The sequence below is a fragment of the Archocentrus centrarchus genome, chromosome 18, assembly GCF_007364275.1.
Source record: "Archocentrus centrarchus isolate MPI-CPG fArcCen1 chromosome 18, fArcCen1, whole genome shotgun sequence".
Lineage (NCBI taxonomy): Eukaryota > Metazoa > Chordata > Actinopteri > Cichliformes > Cichlidae > Archocentrus > Archocentrus centrarchus.
The window spans coordinates 22,982,234-23,003,800 of record NC_044363.1 but is presented as its reverse complement, the minus strand read 5'-3'; the positions used below and the strand labels follow the sequence as shown (position 1 = coordinate 23,003,800).

Sequence of the window (21,567 nt, the reverse complement as noted above, 5' to 3'; positions counted from 1 at the left end):
CGGAACGGAAACCAGAGCAGAGCCGACAGAGGCAGGGGTGGGGGGGACAGGCAGAGAGACAGCGTGCAGCAGGATGGGCGCTGCGCTCTACGATGTGCAGTAACTGGGATTAAACCGCCCAGACAGCGCTTGGAAACACTCGCAGCAGCAGGAGTAGTAGTGGTAGTAGTGGAGAGTAGGGGGAGCTCCGCCGCATGTGCTCGTCTGTGTGCAGCCTGCAAGAACTTGCTTTGCTCCGTCCGCAGAGGAGAAATCGACCCACCTCCACCCTCAATGAAGAAAAGTAGCAGTCATAAACAAATACTGGCTCATATTTAAGCTCCGGGACTCGCAGTTGCAGCAACCCAAACCGACCTCTGACTCTCCTCTCACATGCCAGCGGCGGTGTGGGAGAGAGAGAGAGAGGAGTGGAGCCGGGGGATGTTTGAATCACCTCGCTAAACTTGCAGAAATACTACAAGGAAAATAGAAGAAGTCTACGCTTGTTTTCCGTGGGGGGGGAAAATTAAAGGAGATCAGAGGGTGCCATGGAGAGCCAAGCGGGCGAGCAGCACAGCCACGAGGACGTGCGGCGGAACGGATACCTCCGCAAGCACAAGTCCATGCACCGGCGGTACTTCGTGCTCCGCGCCGCCTCGGAGCGCGGTCCGGCCCGCCTGGAGTACTACGAGAGCGAGAAGAAATTCCGCGGCAAGGCCCCCGTCCCAAAGAAAGTCGTGGCGCTGGAGACCTGCTTCAACATAAACAAACGGGCCGACTCCAAGAACAAGTACATGATCGTGCTGTACACCCGCTCCGAGAGTTTCGCCGTGGCCGCGGAGAACGAGGCGGACCAGGACGAGTGGTACCAGGCCATGGTTGAGCTGCAGTGTAAGAGTAAGCAAAGCACATTTACGCACACACACACACACACGTGTGCACGCTTTCCTGCATGCACATACACACACTGATGTGTTTTGGGGCTCTGCATGAGAGGAGAAACGTGGCAATGCGTGCAGAGCAGAGCGGCTGAAGCGCACTGCAGATCGGAACATGTATCATTACAGATTTTCAGGATTATCTAAAAGCCATTACAGATCGCCGAGTCAAGTTGACACAGTTTCCCTTTCATTGCCCATTTCAAGCTGGCTGCTGTTCATTTATAGACGTTCAAAGCGTCTGCCTGCAGCCCTCTGACTCACTGCAGTTTGCGTAAACATGCGCCGTTAAAGCTCCGCGTAAGGGGCTTATCCTCCAGCACTTCTTATCACGCTGGTGTCAGGCTAGAAGTTTGTTCCCTGTTGTCAAGCACACTTCTTCTTTTCTTTTTCTTTTTTTTTGGGGGGGGGGGGGGGGGGGGGGGTGTCTCAGTAGGCCTCAGCTGAGTACAAGCTTGGCCTCCCTGTCCCGAGTTTACTGCTCAAACACACCCTGCCCTCTTGTTTACTCTGCCTACTCTGCTTTTCTGCTGACACCGCTGTATATTACATCAGGCATTGATCTTAGGGCAGAGAAGTGCATCCCAAAAACTTGTCAGAGAGAAGTGCATTAGTATCTGACTGCGCAGTCATTAAACTTTAATATCTATTTCCTGATTGAGGAATAAAGAGTGAGCCTGATGCGCCCCATCCAGCCGCTCAAGCTGTGGGATTTGTCCCAAATGGCCTCAACCACCTCAGAAGAAAGTCACCCCTCTTGTTTTCTTTTTTGTTTTTTTTCGCAAATCGTGTCTATCAGCCGCTGTGTAAACACAGCTGTTGGAGCAACAGCAGCCAGCACAGCAACTCCAAATCACCTGTTCGGCCTTCCTGGCCTGAGAGCAGCAACCAGGGACATGTGACGCAATCCTAGATGATAAGAGTTCAAGGTGCTTCTCCTTACACAGGACCTGCTGCTGGGTTACATAAATCAGCTGGTTAGTGTGTAAACAAATACAGAAGTAAATGAGGACAAACTTTATCTATGTAATAGTCCAGTTTTCTACTCTTAGCTGGAGGAGTTTTATGGGGGAAGATGGATGCATAATCTCAAAAAGTTGCAGGTGTAACCCAACAGATTTGAAGTAGATGTGCAAGCCCGCTGTTTCTGCAGCAGGGGAGAGTGACTAGAGGGGCTGCTCGATTGGAGTTGCACACCTTCACGGTGCAATTAATCCAAACTACAGGCACTAAGCACTTGTGCGGTCACATGTACAGAAAATTGTGTTTCGCAGGCTGCAGCGCAGCAGGTGAGCGTGCGCCGTCTTCCCAGAAATCCAGAGAAGCTGCGGCCTCAAACATCATCACGAGTAGCTTTTGAAATTACTGGTCCTGTGGTGGCTTCTCGTCTCCTTCCTTTGTTTTCTGTGAGTGCTGGCTTTCTTGTGTAAATCACCATCACTGACAATGGGGAAGAAAAAGGCTGCGGCTGGCTGCTGTGTAAACTCCAACGCTGGCAGGCATTTTCTTGTGGTATGTGCTGCACAGTTTCTGCTCATTTAAAAAAAAAAAAAAATGAGGCCACACACATGCACGGTTGCACGCACGGATGCACGCATGCATTATGCAGGCATTTACAAGGAGACATTTTTTTTTTTTTTTCAAGACATGGAGACATTGCAGGTTCATGGCCAGTTGCTGCATAAGACGCTCTGCACACAACTCTGTGAGGATTCTTGCCCTCTTTTGGTATGTGCGCAGTTTCAAGTCCCACTCGCACCTCCCTGCTTTCCAGCCTCGCCTACCCACAGTGAAATATCTGTCACCCCACACACACACACTTGTCCCAGTGGGGAGACAGAAGAATCCAAGCCTGCAGAAAGGTTGACGCTAAGCCAAGAGATGCTGCACTGTCTGTCTCAAATAGTTTCCAGAGAACCACACCCTCAATTTGATACCTGTGCAGCTCCACATATTCCCTCTGCAAAGCAGTTGGCTGCAAAGGTGGGAGTTTGTAGCACGCATGCAGTGAAAGTATAATAAAAACCATAGCTGTCCTTGCTGTTATAGAGTCCCTCTTCCTTCACAGCCTGGGAAAACCACCTAAAGCCGCCCAGGAACCGTTCAATATCACACACAGCCTGGTGGTAATTAAACACAAGCCAGCTGCCATGCTGGGCAGGATCCCACTTATTTATTCAGCTGAATCCAGTAAGACCCTTTCAGGCAGCGAGTACAGTATTAGGCTTGAGGGCAGCTATTTGCTCAACTATTAGGAGTCAGTCGAGTGTGTAAAGGTTTAACCTCGATGAAACGGGGCAGAGGTGCGACCCTCAGGCCTCGTGTGCCAGGAGAACGCAGTGCAGGGCAGCACCTCGGGAGTTGTTGTTGTTTGCCTCGGAAAACAATACGATAAAGTCCAGGCTCCTTAGCGATCAGCACCAAACGAGAGAGACGCCCCATCTACGAGCACTCGCGTTCAAACGTGCCAACATAAACAGAGATTAAAGCAGAGTGACTGACAGCTGATTTAGTCTTGAGTCTGAAATGGAGAAGATCAATCAAACATTTTTTTTTTTAGCAAGGACAAACTCTTCCTCTGCAGTGTGAATTATTTATGGTTTATATGAACCTGAATGTGTTTGAAAACTTCACTTTATGTATATGGAGGACTGAAACTGCCAATATAACACATCATGAATTGCTATTAAGTAAAAGAAAACACACACACGACATAAATGGACGTTTCATTAAATGCATCAAAAATATCAAAAACAAATGTAGGTTTTAATTAATTTATACGTAATTGACAATGTAAATAAACCCTAAAAATGAATTACCTAATAAATAAAATAGAAAATAATTGGAAGCTTAATGTAAAAGTAAATTAATATGGGGATAAAAACAGTAATTTATGTCACACTGTGTTAATTAATGAGTCATATTCATTTTGAATGTTATTGGAGTATCTAACAGCAAAGTATTTAATATTTATTGAGTCGTGTAATTTATTTCATTACACGCTTTTGATCGGTTTGGTCCTCTGTATATGAAGTTTGGTTGTCTTTTTATTTAGTGTTTTCTCGCTCTTATTAACCAGCTGTTTGTGAAAGCAATCCAGGTACTTCCCACTTTGTGTAAATTGCACTGTGGGTTTGAGGAGAACTTGTGTTTTTGAGTGAGCTGTCCTTTATGACGTCCCTCTGAGTCTGAATTAGAAGTCAAATCTCCCCATCAGACTGTTTTTATCCTGGAGTGTCGTTCAGCTGCTCCAGCCCAAGAGATCTGGATCTCGCTGCTGGTTCGCTGAGCCGGCAGATTAAATGTTAAGCCGTGCTTAAGCACTGCTCATCTCCCTAATTAGGTGGTAATTATTGTCTCGAGGGTCAGCCGGTGGTGGCACAGTAGAGGCTGTGTGCTAATTGGAACAGGAATGTGAACTTTTTTTCCAAGTGCCACCAAGTCCTTCTCTCTCTTTCTCTTTATTATTTTCTTTTCTTTTCTTTTTAACATTTTGCCTGCAGAAGTGGAGCTTAACTAGGAGCTCTATTAAAACCTCAGTCCAGGTTGGAGCGTGGTGAGCTGCCACAGGGTATTTCCCCTACATAACCCCTTGTAATTTCTTTAACACAACGAGCTGGCTGGCCAGGCTGCAGCATGGTCAGATCTGGTTTGTAGTGATGCTGCAGCTTGTAAAACGTCACAGACATGAGTCAGAGCCAGCCTTGGGCGCTCTGCTTCATGTCTGCTGCTACTGTGGGTCGAGGCCAGCTCGGAGCTGGAGCTCTGTTTGAGTGACAGTAAAGCAAGGCCTGCAGCAACGGCGCCACTTTAATCAATAAGTGCTGATGTGTTGAGCATGCGGGGCTTTAAATGCATAGTAACCTTTTACAGCAGGCCTTATTGATTGTCATTGGTTGATACTATCCCGTTAGTGTTTTTATATTTAGGGGTCAGGAAGTTCATGGGTTGATATTCATCAGGCACCTGGTGGATGCTTTAAGAACAGTGGTATAAAAATAAATAAAAAACGTATTTGCTCGCCACTCTGTTCCTGTTATAAGATCTTGTAACAGCAATGAATGGACTGAGATGAATCCCACCTGTTCCACTTTTTGGTACCAAAAATGTAAAATGCTCTGCAGGTACTGCTTCCTTTTTGGGGTTTTTTGGGCCTATTATGGTCTTGATGTACACAACCTGCTCTCTTTCGTTCTGCTTTTCTCTTGATCACATGAATGCACATCATATGGGCACATGTGCGACGACCACATTGGATGCTTTGCAGCTCCATACCAGCACTGAGGGTGCGAATACTTGCTGCAGTGTTCTCCTGATCATTAGGGGCCGCCGCGCGAGAACAGCGCTGGCATGTGGAGGAGAAGTCGTCAAATCAGTCGAAGCAACGCAATTGCAGTTTTTGTTTTTTTTCCTGGGAAGTCTCATCTTTTCAAACTGCTGCAACACCTCCCTGAATCTTGAAGCCAGGGCGGGCCCAAGCCTTGAAGGGGCCCTAAGCAAAATTTGATTTGGGGCCCCCCCATACCACTTCTTTGTCACCTGAGCCTAATCATTATTAATGCTGGAGGGTTGAAGTTGAATATAAATTTTTTGGGGTGCATTACTGTTTCAGCCCCATGTACATAAACCAATTGAAAAACATTGTATTTCAGTGTGATACACACTATAAAACTAGGTCATGTCCATGACATTGATGAGGGTGGTCTCAATGCATGCCATATCCAATCTAGAGGGCACAGGCTTTTTAGGAAATGTGTGATTTAGGGTGTTTGACCTGGACATGTTGGACCGTTTTCCTCCAAAACATGTATATTTTTGCATAACTCTGCAATTGTACCAAATTACAGACTAGCAAATAAGCCATTTGTAATATGTAAATAATAAATATTTAGCATACAGAATTGCTGAGCATCAGTAGAATAATATCAAACATAAATGGTCAGCAATTGGGCCCAGTGCTACAAGTGCTGTAAATATGTTATTACGCTGCTATACCACAAAATGGCATGATGGAAGTACCCCAAGAGCACATATGAGGTATAAAAGTGAGGTCCCTAGTCTATCCATGCAACCTGACCACAGTGTGAAAACAAGAAAATGCTGTCACCACAGGAACAGTGAGTAAACCAGCTGGATTAAACCACCACAGCTCACAAATGCACAGCTATGTGTGAACATGCATGCATGAATAAAGCCAAGATATGCCCAGCTAGCATGTCCCATCCACTGAAGCTTGTAACAATTCAACAATTGTGACATATAAGAGTCAATTCTGCAGCATAGCAGGCAGGATAAGGACCCAAACATAGGACTTAGGAGGCAAAGCGTGAACTCAGAAATACACAACTTTATTGCTGATTACACATCAGGTACAAGGAAACTAGGAAAGCTCAATAAACAAGAAATCAAACTGTAACCTTAGACAAAAGCAAAATGAAAGTCCTGAAACTAAAAACGCTGGGTCATAAACCCAGGACCATGACAGTAAGATCCAAGCAAAATGTATATTAACTAGAAACACACTGAGGTCAGTGACACAGGCTGACAGGTTGTGTTCTTTGATAGAGACATAGCGACTTGATAAAGACCATACCTAGCCAGCTAGCAATAGCTAACTACACAACATCTGGAGTTGGTTACCAACTAAATGTATTGCAATTGCTCATGAAAAGATACCTTTGTCTCCGGCCCTGCTCGAAGCTTCTCCACTGACACATCATTAAAATTGTGGTTAAAAAAAATTACAAAAAGAGGTGCACAACTGGCTGAAGCGACACCAAAGCACAGCTTTGTCACTTTTGTACAGCGCCGTTTGCAAGGGCAAGAACGGCGAGCCTAAATGGGCCCTGAGTGCTCCACAAGCAGGGGGACAGTAATGGGGGAACCATTACTGTGTGGTGCAAGCCATAGAAAAGAATCAGTTTCAGAGTGCAGTGGTGGTGCTGTTGCATTGTATGTGACAGGCCCTACACAAATACTTTTGTTAATACTACTTTATAACACTATACAGTACTAGTACAAAGACCAATACTAGGTACAAGCTGTTCAGCACTTGGATATAAGTCATATGGGGATATGCTGGAAAGTGAAGCAGCTCCATCGAGTTCCAGCAGTTTTCTTTTTCTACAAACTTCACACGGCAACAATGGTCAGCTGGTCATCCGATTTTCCTTCTGTTATACATTCTCTGTGTGTTGTCAGGGTCCACAGTTTTCTAGGTTCATACCTTAGCACCAGCACTTGGATCACTGGATCATAAAGTAAAAATAATCCTGATGCATTTCCGCATTATAAAGTCTTACTACAGCTTTTGATATATCAGAGAGACAGCTCAGGTTGAGCAGTTTGGAGACAAAGTTAGAGAAACAAGGCTGAGATGGTCATGTGCAGAGGAGGGATAGTGAATATACTGGACAAAGGATGTTGAAGATGGAGCTCCCAGGCAGGAGGAAAAGATTCATGGATTTGGTGAAGGAGGATGTGCAGAGGGTTGGTGTGACAGAGGAGGATGCAGGGATAGGGTGAGATGGAGGCAGATGATCCACTGTGGTGACCCCTGAAGGGAGCAGCTGAAAGAAGAATTAGATTACAGCTTCCACCACACCTCCCTGTAGCTCATTTGATAAGTTATTTATTTCTAAAATACAATTTATTCCCTTTGGAAATGTTAAAAAACAAACAACTTTTATTGTCGCATACAGTCGCTGCATTTATGCAGCACACACACAGCACAGGTAGGTCGAACATTTGGGGCCTTGCTCAAGGGCCCATAGTGGCACACTGAGAGTGGAGACAGGCAGCTCCTCAACACCTCAATATTCCAATGCCATTCCAAGGCTCTGGGGCTCTTGGTGGTGGTTCGGATTCCAGGGTGGAAATCCCATTTTTCCAGTACATGCCAGTCCGGAGATTCAAACCAGCATCCTCACACAGCATCCTCTCAGTCATAAACCCGTCTCCTCTAGGCCACCACTCCCACTTATTGTCACATACACATGCAGTGAAATACAGTCTCATCACACATGTGTGTGTATGTAGCACACACACATCATGCGGAGCAGGGGGCAGCTAGAATGTACCTGGGGGGGGGCCTTGCTCAAGGGCCCACAGTGATGCTAGTGAGAGTGGAGACAGGTGACAGCACCTCACTCTCAGTTTCACGCAGGTTTCTTGCGTGTCCTGTCAGAATGGTGAACCTTCAATGTGTCACCGCTTAATTTCATGCATTCACGTGTTTGTGTTTGTGCGACTCTGGCTAACGCAAACCACATGTGAAATTAGCTTCGGGCAGATGCCGGTGCTGTTGGTGAAGTGCCGCGGCCCCAGGGGGGGGGGGATTACAGATGCTAGAGAGGTTGAAAATAAGGGAAAACTGGTATACATGGCAGCCAGAGATTAGAGCAACAGTTTTCACTGCCGGGTGGCTCCCTTCTCTCACAAATATGTGCGGGGATAAAACAGTACACAGCTGTCTCCGATCTATCTGAGCTGGTACGCTGGTAAAGTGAGCGTGGGTGGATCTGGGCGACACGGTAGCTGAGGGTGGGGTGGGGATGGCAGAGAATGGGGGGGTTTTAGCTCTCACAAGTTTCTGTGCAGTCTTTTGTGGTATTACAGCACAGCATGCTAGGGCAGTGAGGTCAGAAATTTGAAACACGACCTGATGAGAGCCAGCCAGCTAGTTTGCCCTGATTTACAGGCGGCATTAACTAACTAAGAAGTTTTAGCTGCACATCCAAGCAGTTTTTCATGGAAGGATGCTGCTCGATTGCATCTGGACTTCTGTATTGCTACAGCTTGAAAAATAAGACCTGTGTCCTTAGGATTTTTGAGATAACTATGACAAGGACGAGCCTGCCACTTAAGTGAGGTGCTGTCAGGCATCTATCTAGCAGCCTTGGGCCTAAACATGTCACACTCACACACACCCCCTAACACTCAAGGGCATAGGAATGAGTTTACTATTGGGGGGGGCACATATCAGAAACTTGACAGATCTGTAAATACTCTGAGCAAAGCATAAAAAAATGCTATTTAATCTTTTACTTTCTTCTTTTTCAAATGTATCTTGGAAAAATAGTGTTGTGTACACCTATATTATTGCATGTATAATTTACATATGTATACGTTTTATAATCGTAAGACACGGGCAAACCACCAAACAAAATTTAGCAAGCTACATATTGGACGAGTGACCATCCCAGGATTAAGATAACTGAAAAAGATCTGGTTTCTATATATGAAAGTAAACTGACAACAAGACATAAACAAGCCATATTCATGGCAGTATTCCAGACAGACCGTTTTACCTCATTCAAAAGGGTTTCTGACTCCCGCCGCTGTCTCCCGCCACTGTTGCCTAGTCCTCAGTAAGGAAAGTGGCTATTGGCTGTCCCAAAAGTCACTAGAAGTCGCTACATGACGTCATCACTTAATTTTCATAATTGGTCATTTGCATGTAGTTGCAATTGAGGCTGTAGGAGAGAGGAATAACAACTTTGGAGAGACAAAAAGTGACATGATGCTATGTTGCGCCTTCAAAATAAAAGCACGGAGTTAAAGATTTCAAAATCAAGTATTTTTCTCGTCCGCGGTGTAATTTTTGGGTGGGACAAATGCGCCTGTCTCTAATACTGGGGGGGGGGTTGTTCCCTAACAACCCTTATGTTTGTGTACTAGGCTATAGGAAAGCAAGCTTCCCCTCAGTGCTAATAACTCAACCAATACTTGAAATTGAGTAAATTAGGCTGGATTGTGGCCTCTTTATGTTCAACCCGTGGTCTCGAGGGAGGCAGCTCAAGCATGGCAAATAAATCGGCGTCAATAGGCGCCAGTGTTGCCCGTGTAGGCTCCCGTTCTCAAGCCGCACTGAAAGTTTCATGTGTGTTCGCCGTGAACGTGAAGTAAACAAGCGGTGCGTGAAGGAGCCAGTGTAAGTTATATTCAGCTGAAAGTGCGAATAAATATGTCCGAAATACGCGCAATGTGACGGTTGCGTCAAGGTTGTCTGAGTGTTTTCCTCTGTGCGTGGCCCGTATTCAACCAGCAGGCTCCACGCCGGTGGTTCATTACCTCCAGGTGCTTTTCACGTATATCCGGCTCACACCCTTAGATTATCTCCAGCTCTGTGTGCATGTTTTTCTGAGGGTTCGTTATGCAGTATAGGGGCGGTGTGCTGCACGGAAGCTGACCGGCTGATAAACTCTTCATGCGCCGCTTTCTTTCCAGCAAACACCAAACTGCCATAAAGATCCTCCAGAGGAAAGCTGGGGGCAAACCATAATTTATTACTGCACCGCCTACGATTAAGCCCATGGTCTCTGAAGGAAATCTTTTAAAGGTTTTTAGGCTTTTTGGGGGATTTTTGTTTTGTTTTGTTTTTTTGTTTTGTTTGTTTGTTTTTTTTTGAGGGTGGTCAATAAATGTACATAACCAGAGCAGCCTTGAGATCAAGGGTGTTTGTGTAAGTGCTGTTGAGGGCACAGCTGAGGTTTAAGGCTGCGCTGTACTCAAAACAAACAACACACTCACAGTCTCCTCGAGACATTTTAAATGGGTTCTTGAAAAGAAAAAGATACTCTTTAAATATCGTGCTGCACTGCAATCTGAGTCACTCTCAGAGAGCAGTGAACTAAAAAAAAATGAATTTCTGAAATAAGCCTGTAATTAGATTCTTTTAGGCAAAGCAATCCTAAAATAAACTTTGAAAAAGACCCTTTTTTCTCCTTCTTAATGGCTCTGTGATATCTGCCTGCAATCTCCTTCAGTCCCTCATTCCATAGGTCCCCACTGAAAAGTCCCAAAACCATCTCTTCCTGTTGTAAATCTAAATCGAGGAAGCAAACAGGGCTTCTTGCACAGAGAAAAGCAGCACATGAAACAGCCATGCATGGCCTTGAGTGAGTCATCTAATATAGGGGGAGTGAATATATATACACACACACACACACACACACACACACACACACACACACACACACACACACACACACACACACACAGCTGCAAAGCCACAGCTTCACTGGCTTTCAGCAAAACATCTATTCTAAGGACTCTTTCAAGTTGTGAGCGATCCTCCAATTTTGGGTAAGAAAACTGGACGGAGATGCAGCGAGACACGTCAGACCTCTCCCTCTTGTGCAATCACATGTAAAAATGTTTTGGGATCGGGATCAGGAAAAACAGTTTTCATAACAGAAGCTCAGTTACACGATGTTCGCTGTGCATGCTGAAGATCCTGGTCTACATGTGGTTGTTATTTTATGTTTTTTTTTTTTTCAGCAGATGCTTGGGAAAGAGAATGAAGCGTGCAGACAAAAGCTACTTTCAGCTCTCCCTTATTCACAAGGGGTTGCCACAGTGGGTAGCTCCACATGTTTGATTTGGCAGATTTTCTTTCTTTTTTTTTCTTTTTTTTTTTTTTTACACCAGATGCCCTTCATGACACAACCCCAAAGGGCTTTGGGTCTCCTCCCAGAATCAAACTAGGAACTTTTGCTTGTTAGGCATATGTGTAAAGCATTATACTCTGGAGCCAAATGAAACATGTAGACAAGTGGCGCAGTGATGAAAAAAAAACCAAGCATTGCGTTGTATTGCTAGTGATGCATGAATGGCATAACTAATCCTGTTTTTCCTTGCTTTTCCGACTTTACTACTGGAACATGCCCAACTCGGGGGTGGCATCACTCACGGCGCCAGTGTCTCGCTTCAAAGGGAAATAGAACACTACATAAAGACTGTATATAAAAGACAGCCATTGGAATTAATATTAAAATAAATGCATAAATCAAAGCACACTTTTCCCTTTTAATTTCATGCTCTTGTTTTACTTGAAGTAATCTCATGCCTAATAAGGGGACGCTCCAAAGACATTCCTTTATGGAGGAAAACATTTGGGTTAAATAGCTTCTTTAGTCATTAGGCTTGTTCTGCATTTCAGCACCAACACTGGCCCTTAAACAGAGACCTGTAAGTGGTTGTTAATGAGACTCACCATTAAATGCACTGAAGCTGAAGCTGTGCTTGCTCCTTCCAGCTGCTTCAGTTTGAAGCTTCACAGGATCCACAGGTGCATCTCCAAAGTGAGAGCATTATGTGCATTAATTAACTCATGTGGCATAACACCTATGACTTCATTAACTGATCATAATTATCAATATTTATCAATATTATCAATATGATGAAAGTATTAGCTAAAATATGAGTTATAACATTAGAAATCATTAATTAATGGTAGTCAATAACTAGTATTTAAATTGTGTCGGACTATTCCTTGCTAGTGCTAATTGCTAATAGCCGCGCCTCTTGCTAATTGTGGTGACAGCGATCAGTTCCGATAGCAGACCGGTGAAATTCAAAGCCCAGCACGACGCTACCTCAGCCCAGCACAGCGCTGGGTGATCAACCGCTGGCTACAGCCCTGAGTTGAAATAATTTGTTTTTGCTGGACGTAGTAAAGAGTTAAAAATAACTAGCTAAAATTCAGAATAAAAATTTTGAAATTATTAACCAAACATATGGCTGGCAGTTCAAATATAAATTTGGCTAAACAAATTGTTAGCTAAACAAACACTTGAAAATGCTAACTAAAATTATAAATGAGAAAAACGGGAGGTCATTGGCTGAAAAAAGATGATGAATGTGGTCCTTAAATATAAAGAATAGCGACTAAATGGAGCAGTCACTAAAAGTATCAGATAAATCATAAAAATATTAAGCCATATAACTTTTCACTCAGTTGTCAAAAAAAAAAAAAATCACCTGTCTCCTCCTTATTTCAGTATGCCAGATGTGGTAGGCTAATAAGGCAGGTGCTTAATCTCATCATTAATGCACAAAGAACATCCTGTTCCCTTGAATGGTGCAGGTGAGTCCTCATGTGGAGGTCTGTTTTTTCAGTCTTGTCATTAGCTTGATTGATTCTGTGTTGTAGATGGTTATCATGCTCAGACATATCTAAACTGGCAACGTAACAGAGGGATCTAAGAAATGTGGGATGTGTGAGAATACGTTTCAGGAACGTTTTAGGGTGGTTTCCTGAAAAAGAATAAGAATCCACCCTAAACATGACTCATATGTTGGTATTCCTGTAATTCGTGTTAGTAAACAGATGTGATGCTTTTGTGTGTGGAAGTAGATGAGCTTAGATGTAAATCTGTCATATATTCAAAGGCAGTGTCACCAGCCGCTGACAATACTTTCCAATACATGATAGTATTAAGGTACTTTCTTGGGACAATAGGCAGGCAAATATTAAGTGGGTAGATAAGTCCCATGCCTTTGTTTGGCCCCTACTAGCTTAAGATCAGATATCACTTAGACCGTTTTCTCCTGTGTTTTGACTTCAGTAAGTCCCTGCTGTCTGAATACAGCACACTTAACACAAAGGGTGAATGGGCTGCCTGTGCTGCTGCTAAAAGAAACTTGAATTTATTCGCTTACAAAGCCAGTTCATTGTCAGTTCCGCTTGAGAAAATGGCTTTTGAAAATCTGTTTTAAGGGTGTGCCGATAGGATTCTTGCCAGCAGTTTGCATTGTTTGTTTTGGACAAGAGTCACTTATTAAGCATTTTCCAAGTCGCTTCTCTTATGTTTTCCACAGTTTTTTTTTTTTTTCCTTTCATAGTCATCATTTTTGTGTTTGGTGTCAGTTGTCGGGAGTTCATTTTTTCCACTCTGGTAGTATGTGAGTGTTGGGATACCTGTGTGGTTGATAAATGAGACCACAGGTATGGAGCCTGCAGGTACAATGATCCGGTCTCACAAGCCGGTGCGTGCTCAGTTTAAACTCAGATCTGTTTCAGAAATCCGGGAAAAGTTTGATATCGGCACAGCTTACGTAACACAAGCAGCTTGCCCTCCACTAACAGCCCTATAATGGAGATTTCATCAGGTGCTTCTTTTATTTACAGTTGCATGAAAGTTATGTCAGTTCTGTGTTGCAACAGCTGTACTTACTAGTGCTCTTCATAAATCCTTACTTTAATAGTTTATTTAATCTCTTATTTTCCTTTTTTTCTATCTCTGCAACCTTTTAATCTCACTCTGTTCCTGCTCTGTCCCTTAAGGTAAGAATCCCTCTGAGGGCAGCACTTCAGGGGACTATGGAGTGCCTAATCCTGGACCTGCATTCAAAGAGGTGTGGCAGGTGAAGGTATGGCCCAAAGGCCTGGGTCAGGCCAAGAACCTGGTTGGCATCTACCGCCTTTGCCTGACCGACAAGACGGTGAACTTTGTGAAGCTCAACTCTGATGCCGCTGCGGTGGTGCTGCAGCTGATGAACGTGAGGCGCTGCGGCCATTCAGAAAACTTCTTCTTCGTGGAGGTGGGACGCTCTGCGGTGACAGGCCCAGGCGAGTTCTGGATGCAGGTGAGCCTGTAATCTACAGTCCCATTTATGTTGATGCTTAATTTCAGTCTCCAAGCCTGCTTATACCTTAGGAGCCAATGATCAACAGAGTGAAAGAAACTGCAAAGTTTGTCAGAATAACGCTTGGTGTAACTGTGTATTATACACTGATTTTGAAAAAGACTGTCATAAATGAAAGAAAAGGAGATTAAACAGGGTTTCCATGAAAATCTTAGATTCAAATGCAGATAATATTGTCTTTAAGGTGTTTAATGTGTAGTACTTCATAACCTTTAATAAATTAAATAAATATAGACGCTACCATATTATGATTTGATTTACTTTATCCAAAGTTTTTTTCTTGTGTCCTAGGTGGATGATTCAGTAGTTGCCCAGAACATGCACGAAACCTTATTAGAGGCCATGAAGGCATTGAGCGAGGAGTTTCGCCAACGCAGCAAGTCTCAGTCCAACTCCGGCCCTGGAGGAGGTGCTACTGCTTCTAATCCCATCAGTGTTCCCTCACGGCGCCACCATCAAAACCCTCCTCCTAGCCAGGTTGGCTTCACCCGCCGGCCCCGAACCGAGCCTCCTGGAGGAGCTAACAGTGGCGCACCGGTCAACTGTGCCAATGCTTCTCCCACGCCAAGGCATAGCTTCCTGAGGTCTCGCACCGCAAGTGATGGGGGGAAAGGGGAGGATGGGACAGCAAGTGTCACACCAGTACATGGCGTGAACTCCAGCCCCTCCACCAATGGCTCCCGCTCCACTACCCCAATCCTCAGATCAAAATCAGCTCGTTCAGCCCCCACCACAACTGCTAAAACTCCTCTAGGGTTGATGCGCTCCATCTCGACTCCAGCTCCTTCCCCAGCCCCAAGTCTCTCTTCTAGCTCTGGTCATGGCTCTGAGTTTGGAGGTGTAGCATCTTGTGCTGGTGCTGGTCCGGGATCTGGAGCCTATAGTCATATCCCCTCTCATCGCGCCTCTGTCTCAGGCTCACCCAGTGACTATGGTTCCTCAGACGAGTATGATTCTAGTCCTGGAGATCACACGCTCTTGCCCTCTCCGAATCTCCCTGCAAGCTCTGTTGGTAGTGTCAGCAGCCAGTCCCTCAGTGAGGATGGAGCCAACTATATCCTAATGCGCCAACGTTGTGGTAGTGGTGCTGGCAACAGTAATCAAGGAAGTGTGACCCCCAGCTCCCAGCCTGCACCAGGAACACCAACCTGTGGCTCCCAGCCCCAAACCAAAAGAGTTCTACGCCGCTCCTCCAGCCGTGAATGTGAAGCTGACCGCAGGCTGCTGAGCAAGCGGGCCTCCTTACCACCTATGGCCCTGGAAAGGCTGGCCCCGCGTCAGCGCAGAGCCGAGGAACCAGCAGATGAAGACTCAGCCGATTATGCGATCATGTCGAGAAGCACCAGCCGAGAGTCTTTTACTTCCACCTGCTCTTCCACACAGAAGGAATCTGGCATGAGTGCTGGGTCAGCAGGGGGAGGAGGAGGGTACTTGGATGTGGCAGGGGAGTTTAAAACAGAAGGCAATGGAGGAGCAGGTGGAAGTTTAGATTTAGGGGTGGACAATGGGTACATGTCCATGCTACCTGGAGTTACTCAGCCTCCAACATCCCTTTCCCAGTCATTGGCTGTTTCGGTTCCCGACTCAGATTCCAAACCTGCTGATGATTACATGGCCATGACTCCTAATAACAGCGTGTCACCTCCACAGCAAATTCGACCTCCACCAACTTCTGATGGGTATATGATAATGTCCCCTAATAGCAGCTGCTCCCCTGACCAGCGTGGAGGTCTCTCTGGTGGGGCTTGGGTAGGCAGTGGCAGTGCAGACAGCAGGGCAGGCAGTGACTATATGAACATGTCACCAATTAGTGCACGGTCTGTAAATGGCAGTCCCCCACCTCCTGAGCACACCTCACATTTGGAGACCAGTCCACAACAACATGGTCCCAAGATGGTGTACTCTTACTATTCTCTCCCCAGATCATACAAGCATAGCCCCTCTGCTGGACACTTTGACGATGGGCCTGGACGAGGCGTGAGGCCCAGTGGGAGTTCTAGGAGGGGAATGGGTGGTGGTAAACCTATCAGAGGGCTTCAGGAGCAACCAGCAGGGGGCAATGCAGTGGTTGGACGCCACCTGTCTCTCTCCTCTTCCTCGTACTCCTCCAGCTCAGCTAGCAGTGAAAGCCTCGGTGAGAGCGAGGACCGAAATACCCAAGCACTGAGTAAACTGACCGGGGGAGCTCAGTCCAAGGATGGGAGTAAGCTCCAGCAGAGACGGGGCTCTGGTGGGTTGTCCAAGCAGGGTAGCTATACTAGAAGCAGACCTGTGAGCCTGTTTGTTGATGTATCCAAAGCTAACACCCTTCCTAGGGTTCGCGAGAACCCTCTGCCACCAGAACCTAAGAGCCCTGGGGAGTATGTAAGCATTGAATTCAAGGGGGAGAAGTGCAATCCGACTGGGGTAGGAGGAGGTCGTGGCAGGGGTCTAAGGCATGGCTTATCACTGCCTCATGGCTCAAGCAGCCAGCAGACTCAACACAAGCCATCCTCTTCTTTAGGGAACTTTATACCCCTTTCCCATAGCCCATCTACCCCCATCAGTCCCCCAACTGCCTCTGAATATGTCAATATGGACCTAGGCCCTTCTCCGTCACCCTCACCCCTCTCTCTTACCCCACTAGTTTTCCCTTCTTTCCACACGCCTCCCACACCCCCAACGCTTGCTCATGCCCCTAAACCCTGTAATGAGGGTAATACTGGACCTCGTGAAGAGGAGGTTGAAGTAGCTGAGGCCTCACTTAGGAAGAGCAGAGAAAGCGTTCCATCAGTGACTGAGTCCGAGTCCCCTACATCCTGCGGAGACTATACAGAGATGGCCTTCAGCTTGAATAACAACACTGTCCCACGGTCATCATCCAGTGTCTCTCCCAAAGTCCCTTCTCCCAGTAGGGGTGATTCTTCTGTGCTGTCACGGGGTCTAGACTTTCCCCTAGCCAAAATCGGGCCCAACCCAGACCAGGGGGCTAAAGTTATCCGGGCCGACCCCCAAGGACGCAGACGGCACTGCTCAGAAACCTTTCTTGCCTCAACTTCCCTCTCCACCTCTACCTCGACTTCTTCCTCAACTGTGTCTCTCTTTCCAGAACACCAATCCGTGGCCCGCCGGCTGGGCTTTGACAGCATGCTTTGGGGGAATGGTGCTGTGTCTGATTCCCCCGCTCAATTTGCCCTTCCTGGACAGCAGTCTCTTCCCACAAACAGTCAAACTTCATCCACAGAGCAAGGCCTTAACTACATAGACTTGGACTTGGCCAACAAGGAGAGCCCCCATCTGGGACTGGACGGGCCCTCGGGAAACCAGGCGCCATCTCGCCTTTTCTCTGTACTGGGTTCTGGTTCTGGGGTGGGGCCAGTGGGTGCATCAGTCAGCAGCAGCAGCAGCAGCTCTAGCCTGAACACGTACGCCAGCATTGACTTCTACAAATCAGAGGAGCTGCGGACGCACCAAAATGGAAACAAGGAGGGAACTGGTAAGCGATGCATTTTTTTTTCTTCTCTCTTCTCTTCTCTCTGTCACCACTTTGTGCATTTTTTCCATCTTCCTTTCTCTTCCTGCAATCACTTAGCTCAGAATGAGAAAGAATATGCTTTCAAGATAATCCAATGGAGCACAGCCTCCCTTTTCATCAATGTTTGTATTCAAACTTTACCTGGCGCCAGATTAAAATGTAGAGACTTGTTTATTTGTGTGTCTGTCTGCATAATCCACAGTGAGAGCTAAAGCTTAGCTGTTCTGACAAATCATGAATTGATTTACATCTCTGGGCCCTGGCGTACACACACTCTTTACCTGACAGGATTAGTTGAGGTGTTAAAGGTCAAACAGCCTACTGGAATATCAATAAATATCGATATCCTGGAAATTGCTATTGACCCCTTAGAGATTTCTTGAATATTGTGCAAGCATGCTCAGTGCTGTTTTTCCCATTAGAGTGTGAGAGCAGACTCAAGAACCGTTTGCTACACGTTTACAGCAAACGTCAGAATCATTCTGCTCCGATTGAGCCATTGTTTCTGGAAGAGGAGAGCTGTCTGAGACATCTCGCTGCAGTGCCACTCTTAGCAAAGGAAAGCATTCATAACTGCCGCTGAAGCGTTCTGCTTCGAGCTCAATAAAGACAAACTTTGACCCTGTTTTCTGTTGACCCGTCAAATTAAAATCCTCCATTATGACACTAGAGGAGATGGCCATGGAGGAAAGAAATTTTGATTTTAATTTAGATTTAAAATGTATGCAGGAAACGTATGCAAAGAGTCAAATGAAGGTTTGTAGATTTGGCTCTGAAATGATTGCATGCTGCAATTTGTATATTACTTAAGCCAAGCTGAAAGCTTTGGATGTTTAAGCTGAGCCCGCTGCAGAGTTAACAAAAATGTTTTGTGACTGTTTCCCTGTAACCACATGCACTTAGAGTGTAGAGTTCCTGCTGTATTTAAAGTCAGCATTTTTCTCTGTATGTTCAATGAGGTCAGTGAGGCTGGATAATTGATTTTCATTGTATTTACATTTTTTCCTCCTGCATAGAGCAATTTTCTAGCTGTGGGGGGACTACCGCAGCTAAACAATGCCTTAACTAACTCCCCGTGAGACGTTTCCTCATAGAAAAACATTCTCTTTGAACCTCTGTCTGCACTAAATTGGCCCGTTAAGCAATGGACGCCTGCAGTTTAAGCAGATAGAGCGGCATTTAAATGGAGATAGGAGATTTATGTGCATCAGTAAAACACTCAGTAGTCTTGTTTAAGCTTCCACAGTGGGTCTCTTGTGATGCATGCATCCTGCCAAGCCTCGCTGCTTATGAAGCCCTGCTCGTTTCCACGGGATTTGTACCGTAGGCTGTGCTGGACTTGAAACCTCTCGGGTTTTTGCGGTAGACATTTCAGAGCTCGGCTCCACCGTTGGATTTGATGAAGAATTTGAGGCATTAGCAGAAATTCATCATGGGATCTTGTGGCGAGCGGAGCTCAGCAGTTGGTTTTTCATAGATTCCGCAGATGGAAACGAACAGTCAGCCTGCATCCATACATCACTGCACTGGTTTTATTGGGAAGACCGTGCTTGTGGAAGATGGTCGTGTTTTCTGTGCATTTTTAGATCAAAATGCTGCAGGCTGCTGCGTCGGGACCTTATGGGATCTGGCTGCTGAGAATGTCAGCGGTGCGGCGTGGGGGAGAAGGTTACACACTGGCTGTGAATGTTGAGATGGGGCCAGTGTTTCGCTCACAGAGCTCTCAAATGCTTCTGTACAGTGTTCCCCCTCCTTTCATCCCTCCCCCCTCTTTCCTCCTCCTCCTCCAATAAATGATCCTTTTGTTTGAGTGTTTTTGCCACGGTGGGCTGGCAGGCCTCAGCAGGACCAAACCCCAAGACTACTGGGCTCTCCTGAAACTTTTTTTTTTTTCCTCTCGCAGTCTATGATTTGCACCCTCCAGCCTACTTTCTTTTCTTATTTTACTCTTTATTCTTGTGTTCGTCTTTCCTTTAGACTGCTTGTCTTCATCCCTTCTATACACTGCTTGTCCTTGTCCCTCATCTTGCTTGATGGATTTTTGAAATTCCTTCCCTCCCTTCTGTTTGCTACACATACTATTGTTCAACAATTTTTTTTTTTTTTTCTGAAGACGTCTCTTGCCTCTCTGCCTCTCTTCTCATTGTGTTTCAGCCCATCTTTTAAAGGCGTGCAGACACGTTTCGAGCTGAGATGTTATTCTTTTGCAGCAGCAGTGTGAGGAGACAGAGAAACAAAAATGAAACGCAGACACAGAGATGATACATAATGTCCAATCTGTCGGGTTCTGCACACAAAAATGCAGTTTTGAAAGGATTAATTATCTTGTCTGTGTCTATCTAATGTGTGTCTGTGTGCATGTGTTTTTAAGGAGTTCAGATCTGCTGTAATTACAGGGCTTCTTTTTTTTTTTTTTTTTTTTTGCTGCAGGCATCAGCTTGTATAGGAAGAGACTGCATATGTCTCAAGGGTGCATTCTTTTGGCTCTGAGGGGCAAAGGCTAAAATTGAACATCAGTAGTGAGACGAGTGCCAGAAACACTCCTTTTGGACTCCAGTTATGTAATATGTAGTGTGTAAAAATAACCCTTCACGGCTGGGGTAATGAGGAAAAGCAGGGTGAGCTACTTCAAACCAAATTCTGTTTCTTAGAAGAAAAAATATAAAAATGAATCAGTTACAGCAAGTTTCCGTGCATTTTATACAGACACGTTGACCATCTGTGCTGCATTTTATGAACTTCAAGCCGCCGTGGTTGAGACGTTGATTTTTGTCGCGCTTAACTGAGGAGTTTTGTAACCTTCAGCAGAACAGAAACATTAGATTAAAAAGCATTAGAAACATTAGATTTTTCTTTTGGGGAAAAATTAAATCAGTGATCGCTCCCACTACTTCCTGCAGGAAAACCATGTGAAAGAATTTTATTATCTGTGCTTCCTCAGAGGCTAATTATTTTATTTCTTAACCATCTGGAGGGGATCTCTGTTCCAGTCCCAAAATAACCCATATAGCTCCTTAAATTCTTGCTCCTTAAGGATGCTGTTTCTTATGGGAATTTCTATGCAGAAATATCTGTAGGATACTGTTTAGCCTAGATATACACTATAATACACTAGGTGAGTAACACAAAGCCTGCCACATTTTGATTTAGTCACCAGGTATTCTGCTCATATTATCCTGAACTCTGAATGAAGATGTCTTGCTGTCTGAGTCACATTAACACTGCTGTTGACAGATCCTACAGGCGAGGCCATTCACATTTGCTGTGGCCTAACTGACCAGCCAAATTAATCAGCCTTGTGAGAAGTAAACTCCTGATGAATGTGTTTCTCTTTCACCTGTGTGTTTTTGTTTTTTTGTTTTTTTTTTGGGTACACTTTGTGCGTTATGGAGGGTGGATAGTTATATCATAATGTGGTGCACTTTAACCTTCTCTGCCAGCCGGCGGTGATGCTGTCAGTCATCGGCGATGTCAGGGGGATGATAGGACGACTGGACCATGGAGTAACTCGCCCAAGCCTAGCACGTGCACACCTTTCACAGTGCATGTGCACAATACGCACAGTAGTATTAGCACGAAATGAGCTTGTATAGCAGAGTTGCTAAATAATCCAAATGAAGCTCACCATATATTTGCCACTGGGTTTGATGAAATCACCGGGAACTATACATGGTGTCATATGTGGTGGAACCAAATTTTACGGCA

At 45.4% G+C, this 21,567-nt stretch overlaps 1 protein-coding gene across 1 annotated transcript in view; it reads left to right on the top strand.

The window, feature by feature from the left end:
• LOC115797221 (insulin receptor substrate 1-B) overlaps positions 1-21,567 on the top strand; it is a 51,755-nt gene continuing 30,188 nt past the window's right edge. Inside the window, exons 1-3 of the mRNA XM_030753744.1 lie at positions 1-876; positions 13,987-14,288; positions 14,640-17,823. Coding sequence (XP_030609604.1) covers positions 528-876; positions 13,987-14,288; positions 14,640-17,823 — 3,835 coding nt within the window. The 5' untranslated portion in view covers positions 1-527. The remainder of the gene's footprint in view (positions 877-13,986; positions 14,289-14,639; positions 17,824-21,567) is intronic.